Below are 18014 nucleotides of genomic sequence, written 5' to 3' on the forward strand. Positions count from 1 at the left end.
CCCACCCCCACACACGCTTCTCCAGTGTCCACATACCTAACCCACAGGAAGCCTTCCAAGGCTTGTCTAAAGAGCTCTGAGCATCTGTATTGTTTTAATCTCATCACATAAGATTTTCCTCTCCCTGCTCTTTCCAGACTGAAGGGGTGAGTCTGGACGTGACCTTTCCTGGAAGGGCTGAGATCGGTGTGAGCCTCTGACAGGGACGCTTTGCAGCTTTCCTCACTGGAGGCACAGAGAAATCACATGAGGAAAAGCAGGATTCGGTGTGCTAACATTCACTCGCGTGCACACACCCCTGAAGCCCCAGAACCTCGCACAACAAGGGGCTTCAGAAGCAGACAGTCAGGAGGAGCAGAGGGGCTCCAGACGGAAGCACAGAGGGCCGCGGGTGGAGGGGAGGGGTCTGAGGAGGTGCCGGCCGGCCTGGTGGGCCTCACCCCCTCCCGGACAGAGGGAAGACGGGAGACCCAGCAGGGCGGGCGGCCGGGGCAGCTGAAGAAGCGAGGGTACCCGGGTCCCTTCAGAACAGTGCCACAGCGCTCGCTCCCCAAAGCCGAAGGAGGTGACAGTCCCCCCGCCACCTGCCCAAGGCTGGGCTCCAGTCTTAACTTGGGTCCAGAGTGGGTAAAGAGCTATTTCTGAACATGGACCCGTTTTGCCTTATTTCTTCATCCTCTTATAAAACCCTGGACACGGGGCAGGGGTGCTGGGCACTGTGAGCGCACACCTGCAAACCCAAACTCTGCAGCAGCTCCACATGCCCCTGCGGCACCAGATAGGGGCACTCTGCTCGCTCTGAGCCCCGGATGAGAGCCCGCGTCCCCAAGTCCAGCCGCGAGGCCGGACCCCCAGCAGCATCAGTGACCAGGTTACCCTCCAGCATCAGGGTCTTTGAAAGTCTTTCCTTTTCATCTCTCCTCGGGCTGCAGAGGCTTGTGCTTAAAGTCTCAGAAATCATGACTTTTCTTTATAAATAAGATGGGAGGGAATTTCTGACCAGAGAATGCTGCCTATCCACAGGGGTTGGGGAAGCTAGGAGACTGGCCTGAGAGTTTCCAGGGGGTCCCTCCACTGAACCCAGAAACCTTTTCTCCTCAGGGTTCCTGGCAGCTCTGCAGCCTTTCAACCAGGCTGCTCCTTCGGACTTGAGGATTATTTGTGCTCAAAAGAATATTGGGGCTGCCCTGGTGGCTCAGTAGTAAAGAATCTGCCTGCCAGTGTAGGAGACACAGGTTTGATCCCTGATCCAGGAAGATTCAACATACCTCAGAGCAACTAAGCCCATGTTCCACGGCTACTGAGCCTGTGCTGAAGAGCCCAGGAGCCACCAGTACTGAGCCCACATGCAGCAACTCCTAAAGTCTGCACACCCAGGAGCCCGCACTCTGCAGCAAGAGAAGCCGCCACAGTGAGAAGCCCGAGAGCCGCAGCTAGAGAGGACCCCCCCCCCAACCCAGCACCAAGGGGATAGCCTGTGCAGCACTGAAGGCCCGGCACAGCCAAAAACAAATAAACACATAAATACATAAAAAATTTTAAAAAAGGAACGTCAGTCTCCCTTCCCATCTGGTTCCGGTGATCCGGGTAGCGTTAGGTTATTTTTCAGCACTTTTCTGCTCCTTTCATCTGGAAAGCAGCAGAGGAGGTACAGCATCTGGGGGTTCCACAGGATCTGTGACTTCTTTTTCCTCCTCTCCAAATGCTCTGGGGTCTGCTGAGCTCAAACCACAAACCCATAGACACTGGGTGTCTTAAGCATTCACTGTGGTATGAAAAAAAAACTAATTTTTAAAAAATTTCTGGGGGGAAAAAATGTTTGGAGGAGCCTGGTAGGCTACAGTTCATGGGGTCGCTATGAGTCAGACATGACTGAGCGACTTCACTTTCACTTTTCACCTTCATGCATTGGAGAAGGAAATGGCAACCCACTCCAGTATTCTTGCCTGGAGAATCCCAGGGACAGGGGTGCCTGGTGGAAGGCTATCTATGGGGTCCCACAGAGTCAGACACGACTGAAGCGACCCAGCAGCGGCGGCAGCAGCTCTCAAATTAAATTTCACTGTTGCCAGTGCTTCCATCCTCTGATCTGGTCTTTTTTACGCCCTTCCGCGCTTTTCTAAACACTGGAGCAAACTTTCAGTGACCACACCAGGCAGCAGGCTCTGTGTGCTCACTGACCACAGGACGACAGGCCAGGGTCCCCTCTCCTTCCCTCCACGACCCTGAAAAGAATCGCCACTAACCCACCTCTGTTCCAGGGACAATAGGATGCCGCTCCAGGTCATTTCATTTTCTTTCCTCAATATTCCTCAGTCTCCACATGGATAAAATAAGGTTAATCTAGAAAAATCTCTAACACCCCTTGCGTGGCTTGCATTCAGTCGTGTCCAACTCTGGGGACTGTGGTCCACCAGGCTCCTCTGCTTCTCCAGGCAAGAATACTGGAGCGGGTTGCCATGCCCTCCTCCAGGGGATCTTCCCGACCCAGGGATTGAACCCGTGTCTCCTGCACTGCAGGTGTAGATTCCTCACCCCTTCCAGCTCTATAATCCCATGATCTTAAAACATATCCTCCATCCTTAGCTCAGCTGTGTGTCCTGACACCTTCATGTGCTTCCAGGTACTTCTCTAGTGAGTTCAGTCTGGGCAGTTTGGAGATCGGTATGATAAATAAACCATCCTGCATGCAGACAGGAAGCCCCAGTCACAGGTCTCTGAATGTCAAGGACTGAAGGCAACACTGCCCATCAGAAAAGAACTTGCAAACCTTCTTGACTGGACAGGCAGGATGGGCCAATTCCTTTTGCACCTTTTTAATAGCTCTCACACTTCTTTTTCTCTCGGATTAAAAAAAAAAAAAACAACTCATAGCTTAAATTTTGAGGCTATTAAAACATGAGTCAACTCAACACACACAAAGATGAGCAGCAGCGGAGCTTGGCGGGTCAGATGGCTGGCGCGCCTGCCATTACATCCCCATGGCGGAAAGCCTTCCGCTGACGCTCGGCACCTGGCTCCAAGCTTGGAGAGGGTGGCCTGAGATCAGCCAAAACAGAACAAAATTATAAGCATGAAATGAGCTGCTGAAGACAATTCACAGGCAACCCCAGCAACAGCCGAGGCTTTCTCAGGTATTAGAGTCTGTCCTGGGCAAGCCTGTGCGTGTTACCATCTGAGGCCAACAGAGGACTCAGAACAGAATCACAGACGGGACCAGAGTCGGCTGACAGCCTCTCTGGTAGTAGCTCAGCCATGTCTGATTCTTTGTGACTCTATAGACTGTAGCCTGCCTGGCTCCTCTGTCCATGGGATTTTCCAAGCAAGAACACCGGAGTGGGTTGCCATGCCCTTCTCCAGGGGATCTTCCCGACCCAGGGACTGAACCTGGGTCTCCTGCATTGCAGGCAGATTCTTTACTGTCTGAGTCACCAGGGAGGCTCCTTTAGGGAACCCTGCACCCGGCCTGTCACCCTCTTGGTTCCCACCCAACCTTCCTCTCTCGTCCCGTCTGTGGGATGGACATCCTCAGAGTTCTCTCCTGGCCTCTAACTTCTCTTCTTCCCCTCTATAGTCTCTCTCCAGCAAAATAACCCACTTCTAACACAAGAAACAAACAAACAAAAAACCAGAACAACTGGAGCAAGTGCCTGGAGCACACGATTTAAGCGATGGTGGCCACAGAGGCCTGGCACATGCCATCCAGATGTGCCCACTGTCCCTCACTGTCTGCCACATGCCATCCAGATATGCCCACTGTCCCCCGCCATCTGGCACATGCCATCCAGATATGCCCACTGTCCCCCACCTCCCCATAATTCCTTTCTCGGTTACAGTTATGACTTTGCCTATCACAGCTCAGATTCTGCTCCACGCGATGTATTTTCAGCACTGGGTAATTCCCCTGCCTCCAAACTCCCCCTCCCCTCCACTGATCCAGCTTTTCAGGGAGGCCATGGCCAGAGCTAGGGCCCAGGCCCACGAGTTCACAGATGTTCACAGCTGGGCAGCTTCAGGGGTCATCTGTCCAGTGAAATGGATGTTGGATTATTCAAGCCAACAAGAGCATCTGCAACTCCTGATGAAAAGGCAGCACGAAGCCCATGAGGCCAAGAAGGAACCACCTGTGACGCTGGCCGAGAGCAGTGACAGCCCAGCCGGTGGGAGCCGCCTATGATGCTGGCCAAGAGCAGTGATAGCCCAGCCGGTTTACCGACCATCAGGAGCAAATGAAGTTCATGTTCAGCAAAGTTCACTTTCCAAAAAGACCTGCCCTGTGTGTGTGAAAGCCACAGCGATAAATTTGCTGGATTTAGCCCACGTGGCCACCCAGAGCCAAAGAGAACAAACAACATAATGGGAAATTCTCCGAGCCCCGGGTAATCCTGCCAGGGCTCACAGGACTAAGCCCTAAGTCACACAAAATGAACTGGTTAGTTTTCCCGTTAATCGTGCGTGCCGAAACAACAGAAGTGCAGGCATTAAAAATACTCAGCTCAGAGACACTCGTCCACACAAAGTAACAGTTAAAAACACTCCGTTCAGAAACATTCATCAAAATAAAATAATAGTCTCCAGGCTACTTACATCTGTGTCGGGTCCTTTATCCGCCCCCGGACAAGAAAAAGTAACAAATTCATGGCACCTCTTGTGAACCACAAAACAGCAAACTGGTGGAGAGAAAAGAAACTAAAGTTAGAAGAGTGCACTGAACACACAAAGCTGTGTCCTCCAGAAAGGCCCACCTGCTGTCAGAAGCCAAAGTAATCTCACCACAGACAGAATCTCATAAACGGCAATCAGACAGCATTTCACTGGAGACTGGGCCTCGCTTGGCATTGCTTGGATTCCCAGATAACAGAACCACAAAATGCCAGCACGGACATGGCACAGGAGACCGAAAGCTTAGCTGTGTCCTCTAAAGCTGCGGGAAGAGGACCAGGAGTGGTTAGACCCTTCTCCCGAGGCACAAACCAGGAAGCTACATGTAAAGCACTCTGCGCTCCCCCCTCCCCTCCACCGACACACACAGGTGTGTAAACGTGGATAAACGTTAGACCCTGTAAGATATAAGGAGAATAACTTATTACAAATAATACGTGAGTATCACCAAGGACTTCCTTAACAGAATTCTGAGCTTCAAGAACTCCTTAAGACACAAACCAGATCTACGGAAAATAGCCCTTTGAAGTGGTGAAAAGTTGGAAAGCACCCTCTCTCTTGAATCTACCAGCTGGGGGGCGTCACCCACAGATATACCAAACCACTACGCAGCAAGCATTTTCCAAACAATAGGGCTTTCATAAGTCTTCCTGAAGATGAATCAATAAAAAAATCATGAGTTACAGAAACTAGTAAGTCAGGTTTTTATGAAAAGTATAACATGGAGGACACAGAAAATATAAATAAATGTCCTAGGCCACCCTCCTGCTAAACGTGCAGCACCAGCCCCAAGGCGCACAGCCTACGGCTCCCTTGTTTTCTGCTGAACAATAAGTTGGGCTTCCCTGGTGGCTCAGACAGTAAAGACCCCCCCCACCCCCCGCTGCAATGCAGGAGACCTGGGTTCCAACCCTGGCTCGGGAAGATCTCCTGGAGAAGGGAATGGTAACCCACTCCAGTATTCTTTTTTTTTTCCTTTGAGGCTAATTACTTTACAATATTGTACTGGTTTTGCCATACATTGATATGAATCATCTATGAGTGTACATGTGTTCCCCATCCTGAACCCCCTCCCACCTCCCTCCCCATCCCAACCCTTTGGGTTGTTCCAGAGCACCGGCTTTGAGTGTCCTGTTTCGTGCATCAAACCTAGACTGGCGATCTGTTTCGCATTTGGTAATATACATGTTTCAATGCTATTCTCTCAAATCATCCCACTCTCGCCTTCTCCCACAGAGTCCAAAAGTCTGTTCTTTACATCTGTGTCTCTTTTGCTGTCTCGCATATAGGGTCATCTTTACCATCTTTCTAAATTCCATATATATGCATTAATATACTGTATTGGTGTTTTTCTTTCTGACTTACTTCACTCTGTATAATAGGCTCCAGTTTCATCCACCTCATTAGAACTGATTCAAATACATTTTTTAATGGCTGAGTAATATTCCATTGTGTATATGTACCACGGCTTTCTTAGCCATTCATCTGCTGATGGACATCTAGGTTGCTTCCATGTCCTGGCTATTGTAAACAATGCTGTGATGAACATTGGGGTACACGTGTCTCTTTCAATTCTGGTTTCCTCGGTGTGTATACCTAGCAGTGGGGTTGTACAGCTTTTCTATTTCCAGTTTTTTAAGGAATCTCCACACTGTTCTCCATAGTGGCTGCCACTCCAGTATTTCTGCCTGGAGAATTCCGTAGACAGAGGAGCCTGGAGGGCTACAGTCCATAGGGTCGCAAAGCGTTGGACACGACTGAGCGATTAACACTTTCACTTTCAGCTAAAAAAACAACATTCGTTCAGAAATTCTGGGTGAGTCCTACATAGAGGGCAAGCGAGACCTCCCCAGGCCCTGGCTCTCTTCTGCTGCTGCTGAGGATGCTTCACCTTCCTGCACACACCTCAGGAGGCAGGGCCCACTGAAGAGGGCAGGAGAGGGTGGGAGAGGGCGGTAGTTCTTCTGCAAGCCGAGACCCCAAGATCGAGGGGGCACTTAGAGGCCTGGTGGGGCCGTTCAGGGCGTTTGTGTGCAGCACGAGCAGCCACCGAAGGGTCTGAACCCGAGTGACGAAAGCCCTTCCTCGGCTTCTGACGGGCCGATGGTGGTGATGGGAAGGGTTCGCTGGGACAGGTCAGGGCCCTAAGGACCGGGGAGGGGGGCGTCCTCGGTAGTCTAGGATTGAAAGTGCTGGCCATCACTGTTCGACCCGTGAGAGACGGAGGCGTGAGATGCCAGGGACCCCGAGGAGGACCTGCCGGCTGACCACAGACACTGCCTGTCAGCCTCCTGCCAAGGGCTACTCCGCGGGTCACGCATCTCACTGAATCCTCATAGCGCTACTTAATACACTCCGACATCTGTGTCTTATGGATGGGAAAGCATTGCACTCATCTCTGGTGTCTAGTCTGTATAAGCTCGTGATGTTTGCAGACAGGAGAGGGGGTGGGAGAGACGGACAGACGGAGCGATGAACAGGGCAGATGGACACGGGTCTTCTGGACAGTCACCTCTCCGTGCAGAGGAGCCAGGAGCCAAACTAAGGTTTGCTGGACCCCACGCCCCTGCCCACCTCACACTGGTGGACGGGAGAGGAAAAGGTGATGAAGGAGACGCAGGGTCTGCACATGGTGCCAGGGACACGCCTGCCTGGAAAAATAGCTCCAAGTATAGTCAGTAAGTACATAAAAGTGAATACACAGCACGGGCTGGGCAGGAGGTTCCTTCAGGTTTTTCTGTGATGTTATGATGCTACCTTTTGTCCAGCCCACTGCGTGTGTGTGTGTGAGAAACCCAGAGCGTGAAGCTCTGGGTGTACGTGTCAGGGAAGCAGGATAAAGGACGACTGCTTTCTTTTTAAACAGCTTTAAGATAGTCATAATACAACGTCAATGCAAAAGCGTATCTTTAAAAACAAAACCCTCAGGCTGGGCCTGAGCAGGCAGAACGGGGTACTTAGGGAGCCGCCCCCCGGCAGGTGGACGGTTAGCGAAGGCCTCCCTTCAGGACAGGGAAGCCTGGGTGAGGTGCTGGCTGCGGGCCTCCCGGGGCGAGACCCCACAGAGGCGCCCCCGGCCCTCACTGCCCCAGCGCCGCAGCCTCCCGGCCGTTTCCGGCCCCATCGCAGGCTCCTGAGGACTGACGGACAGCAGCGCGGACGTTCAGACCAGGCCCATCAGCCACTCTCCCCGACACGGACTTGGCTCCACTCGCGGAATGAGGAAGACAAGGGCCACAGGGCCCGTTTCCTCTCCACGGTTCATTACAGAGACGCTATGTGGAGCGGACACGGTGCATGCTGAGTCCCTGCTCAGCACGCCAGCCTTCGAGCGCTTCCTCTAGTCCAGGCTACAGCTGATAAACCCCTACAGATCAGGCTGGTGTCTGTGCCTGCCAGTGCGCTCAGCTCTCCAGCAGGAACTGCATAGACTGTACACCTGGAATCCCCAGTCCAGTCATATCCTGCAATCAGGCCCGCACTGAACAATATAATCTGAAGGGGCAGTAAAAGCCCCCAGAGAGCTGCTCCCCCCTGAGTGATCCAGGTGGGTTCAAGGACTCAGAGATGAGATAAAGAAAAGGAACCTGCTCCCCCCACCCCCGCCCCGGGGGCGGGGGGTTGCTGATTACAAAGAGGGAGCAGGGAGACCCTCTCCATTCAAGCCCACAGAGTTTGCTTGGAAAGATAAAAGGTTTTGGAAGTGCTTGGTGGTGACAGTTGTACCGTCTGTGTGCACTAAGTCCCCCGAGCTGTGCGTGTAAACACGGTTAAAATCTCAAGTTCTAAGTTACACACACTTTGTTGTTGTTGAGTCGCTAAGTCATGTCTGACTCTTTGCGACCCCATGGACTGTAGCATCCCAGGCTCACCACGATATAATTTAAATTATGCATCAACCTGGAGTGAGATTTATGAAGTTATAAATAAGATGCACAGACATGGAGTCTTGCTTATGTAGATTTACGGCTTTTTTTGTTCCCAGTGGACCTGGCTGCAAAACCAAGGAAGTATTTACTTCCATTTCATTAGGTTCTACATAAAGTCCATGCCAGATTAGAGGGGAGACGTGGGAAAAAATGAGTTTTCAGAGCCAAGGACTCACATGATCTCAGAGGATTAGAAATGGGCTCCTCCGACCTTCACATCTCTGTGCAAAGGGTCAGCATCAGCACCAGGGATGGAAACCAGGGCCTCACCCCCAGAGCCCGGCTCTCCACCCCATCCTCGGGACCGGCTGTCACCTCTACGTGTAAAACAGGGTCATCCCTGTTCACACACCACACGGATCACAGGCTTGCTGAGGGGAGAAAGTACATACTTAGGTATCACCTTCCATTTTGCTTAAACAATAATTTCCTTTCACCCTCAAGTCTTAAGTCCATATCATTTCAAATTCAGCTCATAGTCATGTAAAATGGAACATGTGCACACAAGTCCCGTTGTCCAAAATTAATGGGGTAAAAGCCATTGCGTAACAAACCTGCAATTCAAAAAAGGAGCCTACTAAATTTAATAGTTTGACTTCATTTAGAGCGGAAGACAGGCAGCCAAGCTTCTGAGAGCTCCTTTTTTAAATACATAAATGGCTGCCATCACGTGAGATGGTTTTAATTAAATCTTGCTTAGCTGGAAGGGATTAATGAAAGGTAACGTCACATCAGAACACAGTGAAAGGAAAACCTCTAAGGCGAGCAAACTACTTTCAGCTTTGCGGGGAAAGTAACGAAAACCTGAGCCTATATTCCATTCTCATATTAAAAGAAAATTACTGGTTTAGGTTTGTAACAATAAAAACGGTCTTCTTGTGTGATGCATGTTAAAGTTGTGTGAAAACAAGCCGAATCAACGCACTGTCACACCGTGCGATCTGCCATTCTGCAGCCAGCACGCTGACTCTGCTCAAGCCTCTGTGCACATTCTCCCGAGTAAACCGTGTCAAAACCCCCAATACTCAACATTTCCCCCTTCCCCAGAGGAATCGCCTATGACCCCCTCCTCAGCTTTCTATCACCAAGTCCCACACATGCTGCCTCCTTTGTGTCACTCCCTGCTTGGAGCTGAGATGTATTTTGAAGAAAGAGCTGAGGGACTGAACGTGAGGTGTGAAGGGGAGAGACCAGAGGTGGCCCTCGTGTTCCTGGCCAGAGAATCTAGGCCAACAGTGTGGCCACGGTGAAGCCAAGAGGAGAGCCCTGGGGTGAAACAGAGCAGAGAAGACCAGGAGGGAGAGACAGACAGGCAGACAGAGAAGCAGGTCTGTGTCAGGTTGGCATTCAGCTTCCATATTATGCATGTCTATGATCCATCAACGGAGATCACTCTGCTGCTTTTCACACTGCACCCAAGCCCTGCATTTCGGACTCTTCTGCTGACTAGGAGGGCTACTCCATTTCTTCTAAGAGATTCTTGCCCACAATACCTTGGTCACCTGATGTGAAGAGCCAACTCACTGGAAAAGACTATGATGCTGGGAAAAACTGAGGGCAGGAGAAGGGGATGACAGAGGATGAGATGGCTGGATGGTATCATCGACTCAATGGACATGAGTTTGAGCAAGCTCCAGGAGACAGTGAAGGACAGAGGAGACTGTCGTGCTGCAGTCCACGGGGTTGCAAAGAGTCAGATAAGACTTAGCATCTCAACAACAACAACAAATGATCCATCAAATACCCTTTAAATTTTTCATTCTCTTGAGACTTCCCTGGTGGTTGGGTGGCTAAGACTGTGCTGCCAGTCAGGGGCCCCGGGTTCCACCCCAGTCAGAGAACTAGAACCCACGCACCACAACTGAGAGGCCACCTGCGGTGAAGACCTGGTGCAGCCAAATAAAGATTTTAAAAAATAATGACATATACTCTAAATTTTTCATTTTCTTCATATACAGCTGCCCTTCAATACATATGATCTAATTTAATGCACCTGAACACAGCAGCTCCTAAGTACATGCTTTTTACTGCTAATGCCCACTGGAACCGAGCAGCTGAAAGAGTCCTAAATGACAAAAAAGACCAGAAGGTGGTGGAAATGAGTGGAGCAGGCCGGGGGCCTGCCTGCTGTAATGACGACACGAGGCTCTAAGAGGCAAAGCTCATGCCACTTGCGTAAGGCCGCCCCAAATCTTCCCAAGAAAGGCAGGAAAAGAAGCTGCAGGTCCAGGATTCTGGAAGGATGGAAGGCAGTAAAAACACGCAGGAATCAGGCTTCAATTCTCAGTGATGACGAAACCTCCAGCTCACAAGTGCATTCCACCTGCCTGGAGCACCAGCAGGGACGAGCCTGACTCTCGCTCCAGGGGGACTGAGCGTCAGGAAGTGTAACCCACGGATCTCGCCTTTTCTCCGTTTGGCCAAATAATGTGTTTTTCTCAGTGCGTCTGTGCAAGGCTTAGTCAGCCTTATAATAACTTACAAACGTATAATAACTTCACTCATTCATTCCATTCCTCAGCAAACATTTATAAAGCACCTACCGCCCACCCCTGCTCCCCCAGATGGACAAGACACAGAGCGTTTGCCTTTCAGGAGCGCGGAGGCCAGTTAAGAAGAAGGACATGTAAAGGAAGAGGCATCTGTCATTTCTCTGTCCCCACCTCTTCCTCCCTTTATCTCCCACTTTTCTCTCTCCTTCAATTATAATGCAAAGACCAAGGTATATTTTATGTTATTGAACAGCTTTTACCTTTGTCTTTATTTATTTATTTTTGATGTAGACCATTTTCAAAGCCAATGCAGATGCCAGAGACTCAGGTTCAATCCCTGGGTTGGGAAGATCCTCTGGAGGAGGAAATGGCAGCCCACTCCAGTATTCTTGCCTGGAGAATCCCAAGGACAGAGGAGCCTGGCAGGCTATAGTCCATGGGGTCACAAAAAGTCGGACACAACTTAGCAACTAAACTACAACAATATACATACATACACTCATATACATAATATATATATACACACACATAGATATACACACAAAAACCAAGGCAGTATCTAGAAAGTTAATAATTCAATAAATAAAAATGATACTCAAACGGCATATGTGTGCTTAAGAGCAGAGCAACACCCCGGTTCTCAAATGGATCCCAGTTGCTAAGAGCAGATAAGTCTGCAGCATCCAGGCAAAGCTTCGTACGAAAGTCAACTTCAGATTTCACCCACGGGGATGAACAGGAACAGGCTGGAAGGGCTTTGGGGGCGATCATCGCCGGGAGCTCCATGGGACAGCATGTTCGTGTCTGAAAACTCCCTGCATCACCAGTGAACAGTGAGCTCAGCTTTAAGTCCAAAGCAGCAGTGAGCAATAAACAAACATGTGAATTAGGTTCTGCACACACTTCCATGGGGAAAACTAAAGGCCCACAAATATCACGGGTGACTGTAGGCAAAAAAAGTTATTTCAAACCTAAATTGCTGATGTGAAATGGAAAGGGTGCGATTTAAAAATATCAGGGGCATTGGTACAGACTCATCTTCTCACAGCTATCAACGGGTTTAATAAAGTCAGAATTCTTAAAGGGTTCAGTAGAGAAGGGTTATCAGGAGTCCCAACGTAAAAATCATGGACTTTTTTTATATGTCCTGCTTTATGTATTAGCTAGTGTTTGCAATCAAAAGCATAACAATGACTCTATTTGCTTGATGCTTGCTGATTCTGTAAAGCACTTTCTCAATCTTTATTGATGATATAACACATGTTCCTACACAAATATTAAGCCACCCAGAAAACAAACAGTTGTCTTCCTCAAGGGACCCAGAGTTCAGGGAAGTCACCTTTACATTCACCTCCATGAAGATTATTACCAATTTAAAAGGCTGTAAACATCACTGGGTATCTGAGAATAACAGCCCTGGGGAGAGCTCAGAAAGACTCCACTGCTGTAGTTCCCAAACTGTGCCCCCTGGGAGCTTTTTCTGGGCAGAGTCGGGGAGGTGAGTGATGAAGTTATACTCTCCGCAGCCTCAACTTGTCTCCCCTTTAATCCAAGGCTACAGACTAAGCCTCAAGTCCAAGTCCTGCTATCCTAGCAGCCTCACGAAGAGTCAACATCTTCAGCACATATTTGTTCAGTAAACAAGCCACTTGGTTACAAGCTGAAGGTCGGGGCAAAAGCCAAGAGCTGTGTCTATCTTTCTGGAGTTCGTACATTTCATAATCTATATCCATTGACTTTCAAAATAAAGTTGCATGTTTGTTCATGTGGCCACACCTTCCACAAATACCCGTGAAGTTCCGAGGAAAAAGCCAGGATGGCTGGCAGGCACGGAAGGACGTGGGGTTTCATAAAGCACAGTTCCTCACAGACCTCTGTCTGCATGGGATGCCAAAAGCCACCTGAGAAGAGACGGTGAAAGTCCTGAATGCAGTTTCAAGAAAGATGATGTGCTGGAGTGTTGGGAAGAGGACTCAGCGGAAGACCAGAGATGAGCTCCGGAGAGAAGCCAGCAGAGACTGGAGCCTAAAATCTGTGAGGTGGGAGCGCCTCACAAAGGGAGCTTTCAACAGTGTGAGAGCTGGATCGTAAAGAAGGCTGAGCGCCAAAGAACTGATGCTTTCAAACCATGGTGCAGGAGAAGATGAGAGTCCCTTGGACGCAAGGAGATCCAACCAGTCACTCCTAAAGGAAACCAACCCTGAATATTCACTGGAAGGACTGATGCTGATGTGCTAATATTTTGACCACCTAATGCGAAGAGCTGACTCATTAGAAAAGACCCTGATGCTGGGAAAGACTGAAGGCAGGAGAAGGGGACGACAGAGGATGAGATGGTTGGATGGCACCACCAACTCAATGGACATGAGTTTTTGAAAACTCCAGGAGATGGTGAAGGACAGGGAAGCCTGGCGTGCTGCAGTCCATGGGGGTTGCAAAGAGTCGGACACGACAGAGCACAGCACAGCATATTGTAAATCAACTATACTTCAATAAACTTTTTAAAAAAAATTAAACTTAAAAAATAAAATAGAGGAATTAGCAGGAGAGCAGGGTATAAAGAAACAGAGGCAGTGGACAGACGCTTTCAGTTTAGTTAAATTCTGGTCAACGATTTGCTGAGCAGCAGCTACATCCCAGGGCGGGTGTGGGCCCTGGTGATGGGAAAGATCAATGAGACTCAGGTCGCTTCAAGAGCTTCTAGCCTGGTTTGGAAAACAGAGTCATAAACAGGTAACTTTAAGATCAGGAAGTAGGTGAAGTCAAGTCTTCCCAGCGTGGTCTGTGAGCACCTGCAGAAAGGCTCTGATGCAAGGTCACGTTCAGGGAAGACAAAAGGCCAGGGGACTTCCCCCAACTGAGTGAGCGGCGGAGCCGACAGTTAAATCCACATGAAATGATAAAAACAGGCCTGGGCTGCTTCGCGTAAACCTTGGAGGCAGGTCGGTGGTCAGAGGAAAACTCAAGTCCTGATGGAAAGGAACGTGATTCATATCAACCAAGAAAATAACTACTTTTGGTCATGGTTCACAGAAAGAAATTATGAAGTTGTTCCAAATCCCTTAGTAAATACTCTAATTTTGGAATTCAGTGCTTTTTTAAAAAATTTGATTTAGGCATGACATGTAATTACAAAGCTCCTGTGGGTAAAGTTAGGGAAAAAGTGTTTCATATTTAATGTCTGGTTTGGCTTTGATTTCAATCAATGTTGGAAATGGGGTAAGAACTGCCTCCGAATGAAAGGAGGATATTACAGTTTAGTTAGAAAGGCAGAGGCTGTAACAGAGGCAAGCACAGTGTTGCCACTTCTGAAACTAGAAGGTGCCCACAGGCAGCGGCAGTGTTCAATTCTTAGAGGTAAACACATGTGGAAAGTTTCCCTAAATAAAACGCTTTCATTTTCTCGAGATTACATGGAGCTTATGTGACAAAGTCAGTCCACATTAATATGTAAATTTCTACCCAAGTGTTTCCCTTGGTTTATCTTGGACAACAATTCACAAGGAGCCGTAATACATTAATTACCTCTCTTTTATCAAGTATGTGGGGAATGAATAAAGCATCAGAGATACGGAACATGACATTAATTCCTAAGCAATGAGGCCAGAAGAGTCCAAAAAAGAGACGTGAAGGCGTCCGAGGGGCTCCTAAGCCCATGGGTAGCGGTGACAGAGCTCAAGGGAAGGACTTGCCACAAAGGAACCAGGAAAGTTTTCATGTAAATAAGGACGTTGGGCAGAGAAAGAACAAGAAAATTAAAAAAAAAAAAGTCAACCTTACAAAATGAGTATTACATTTCTAAATTGGATGCCAGAAAATATAAGGCAAAATAAGTTTTAAAACACAATAAGTTGTTATCCAGATTACTTGTGACGTAGAGCTACTTGTGGATTTTAAACGCTGTACACGCGTCTGCAGGCAGAAGAGTCTACAAGGACACAGGGAAACCGGTGGACGGCGGTGCTCGGGGAGACTTTACACCACTTTCCCCCCTTCTGTTCATGTACATTTTTCCTAATTCTTCAACCATTAACTAAATTTATAAAAATATGACTTTAAAGATGATATTCAGAGTAACAAGGTACAAGATTCTGAAGTGCTTTTTGAATCATTGTTAAGAGAAAACTAGGAAGCGTGTATTTAGAATCAAACTTGCTTTGTTACAATGTGAGCCTAGCAGGTATTTAACACAGTTCTCTGAGTTATGGTGCTGGGTGCTCAACCTCATGGGTCTATATGGAAATGAGAAAACCCAACTCTGAAATGCTCAAGGACAGAAGCAGAAACAAGAATCCAAAGACCAAGAAAGCAGGAACAACCAGATCAATGTCATCGGCTTAGAGCCCTTCGGTTTTATACACCAGCAATTCCACACTCAGCAATTCCCTTTTTAACAATGCACACATAAGATACACACAAAAATGCGTGGCACAGAGGGGTTTATAACAGCATTGTCTGTACGAGTTTAAAATTGGGACCAAGCTAAGAGTGCGACAGTGGTTACCAGGTGCCCACTTGCTACCGCGCTCCAGAGCCTGATAAACGGGTAGACGTCCAAACACAGTGAGAGGCAGGAGGAAAGCTGGCTGCAAACGAGAGCGGATACATCTCAGCGTCTGTGCACCTCTCAGCTCCCCGCTGAGGGGCCGTGGAGCCGCTCCAACAAGGATCACAGCCCACCAAGAAAGGCACCGAGGTGATCAACCGGTCCATCCTAAAGGAAATCCACCCTGAATATTCACTGGAAGGACTGATGCTGAAACTGAAGCTCCAATCCTTTGGCTATCTGATGCAAAGAGCCGACTCATTGGAAAAGCCCCCGATGCTGGCAAACACTGAATGCAAGAGAAGGGGGTAACAGAGGATGGTTGGATGGCATCACCAACTCAATGGACATGAGTTTGACCACTTGGGGAGATAGCCTGGCGTGCTGCAATCCACAAGGTTGTAAAGAATTGGACACACCTGAATGACTGAACAAAACAAGAAAGGCACCGCTGTCTTAGAGAATGGGAGGGAGTCATGTTCACAGGCTTTGGGGAGGAGTGAAAATGTACACTAGACTGTGTCGGCGTTTGCACAAGTCTGAGACAGTAGGAGCCACTGTGCTGCAGGCCTCGCAGGCTATCCAAGTGACTGCGTGTCACGTGAATTCAAATGACTGTGTATCGTGAATTATCTTTTTTTTGTTTGTTTGCTGTTTAAAACTATTTTTCTTTCAGTTTTATTGCAAGACAATTGATATAGAATATCATATATGTTTAAGGCATACAACATAAGGATTGACACAATTAATTAACGTTCTTCATCTCACATAAATACAAAAGAACTTTACCATGTGATGAGAACTGTTATTTTAAAAAGCTAATGTTTAGTCGCTCAGTCATAGCTGACTCTTTGCAACCTCATGGACTGCAGCCCACCACGGTCCTCTGTTCATGGGATTTTCCAGACAAGAACACTGGTGGCCATTTCCTTCCCTAGGGGACCTTCCTGACCCAGGGATCAAACCCATGTCTCCTGCATTGCAGGCAGGTTCTTTACCACTGACCCACCAGGAAAGCCCTGAATCCTTGGCTGGCCTGGTTCAGCAGCGCCCCAAACAACACTGAAAGGCCACGCGTCCCATTATGTCTTATTTCCAAATTGAAAATAGTTTTCTCATGTTTTTGCTCTTTTGAGATGCTTTCCCCCTAGATTTTCTGGATTGAGATTTTGTTCTGAGTTATCTTGAGATGGTCTGTCTGGGGATACCTGAAATATGTTCTCCGGCGGTTTCTGGTGCGTTGTCGTCCAGCACACGGGCTTCTCCAACCCCAGCACCATTGGGCAGCGTCCTCCGCCCAGATTCCACAGCAATTTTACAGTCTGCGAATCCGCCTGAAATCCGAAACCCGCCAAGTTCCACCAAAGCCGTCTCCTGCTATAACCCTGTGTCACTATTAACCACCTAGGCTGAAGGAAATGGACTGGCACAATCAACATATCAATGGGGGGTTCTTTGGTGGGGGTGGGGGATCTTACTTTTGGCATGTGACAATTTCAAGGGCACATCTTAAAGCTAAAGGTGCAGCGTGAACTTGGTCCTTTCCAGTCGGATTCGCTGCATGAGCACACGGTCCCCTGGAGCCCCGCTTCCCTCAGCACCATCAGACCCTCAGCTAGACCACCTCTTCCACCAACCACGCCCGCAGGAGGCAGGCTCCCCGGGCAGAGGGCCCAAGAGCCACACGGCCAGCGGTCCAGGGTCTCCATCCGTGTGCGCACACAGGCACACCCGAAAACAAGAGACAGGTCATCCGAGGCTGCAGAAGGGTCTCCCGGCTCGACCACGGGGTTTACACTTGAACGGGGTTGCCCGAGGGAGATAAGGAGCAGGAACAGTCTTCAGGAAGCTCCAGCTCAGTGCCTTTATCACAGATGAGGAAACAGCACAGGAAGAAGGGAAGGGCTGAGTCACCAGCCAATCCTCGGGGAGGCAGAGTTCCAACCCGGGGGCTGGTCCGAGGGTCAGAGCGTCCACCAGGACAGCACCCTTGGGAGCTGGTCATCTTCCCACAACCGGAGCTCCTGGGTGCTCAGTGTGGGTGCGGCTATGGCCACGCTAAGGCTCTGATTTTCCGACTATCGCACTTGGATTTGATCGGCAAGACCAGTGAAGATCAGCTGCACAGAGGGGCCCGTGCTTACCGCGGGTCTGGGCCCAAGGTGTCTCCTTGCTGAAAGGTCGGGGGTGGCAGGGATGTGCGGGGCCCAGGTGAGAAGTCGGGCCTGAGCCAGCCGAGCAGCCCAGTGGAAGGGCAGGGGGTTGTCCGCGCTCCAGGCAAGTAAACCTGAGTGAGGCCAGGACGTGCGTGGGGGTGATGGAGCAAGTCCGCAAGGAGACCAGGTTGGAGGCCTGTCAGAGCCCCGGCCGCAGGCAGACAGAGCG

The 18014-nt window shown here is 49.3% G+C and overlaps 1 protein-coding gene across 1 annotated transcript in view; it reads right to left on the reverse strand.

The window, feature by feature from the left end:
* The window catches only part of PRKCA (protein kinase C, alpha), a 176527-nt gene extending 159618 nt beyond the window's left edge, over nt 1–16909 (reverse strand). Inside the window, exons 1-4 of the mRNA XM_010856474.1 lie at nt 16838–16909; nt 15588–15669; nt 4774–4785; nt 4588–4670 (exon numbers count right to left, since the gene is read on the reverse strand). Of these exons, the coding sequence (XP_010854776.1) occupies nt 4588–4670; nt 4774–4785; nt 15588–15669; nt 16838–16909 (249 nt within the window). The remainder of the gene's footprint in view (nt 1–4587; nt 4671–4773; nt 4786–15587; nt 15670–16837) is intronic.
* Between the last annotated feature and the right edge of the window lie 1105 nt (nt 16910–18014).

This window comes from Bison bison, unplaced genomic scaffold (genome assembly GCF_000754665.1).
Source record: "Bison bison bison isolate TAMUID 2011002044 unplaced genomic scaffold, Bison_UMD1.0 scf7180017864371, whole genome shotgun sequence".
NCBI classification, from domain to species: Eukaryota; Metazoa; Chordata; class Mammalia; order Artiodactyla; family Bovidae; genus Bison; species Bison bison.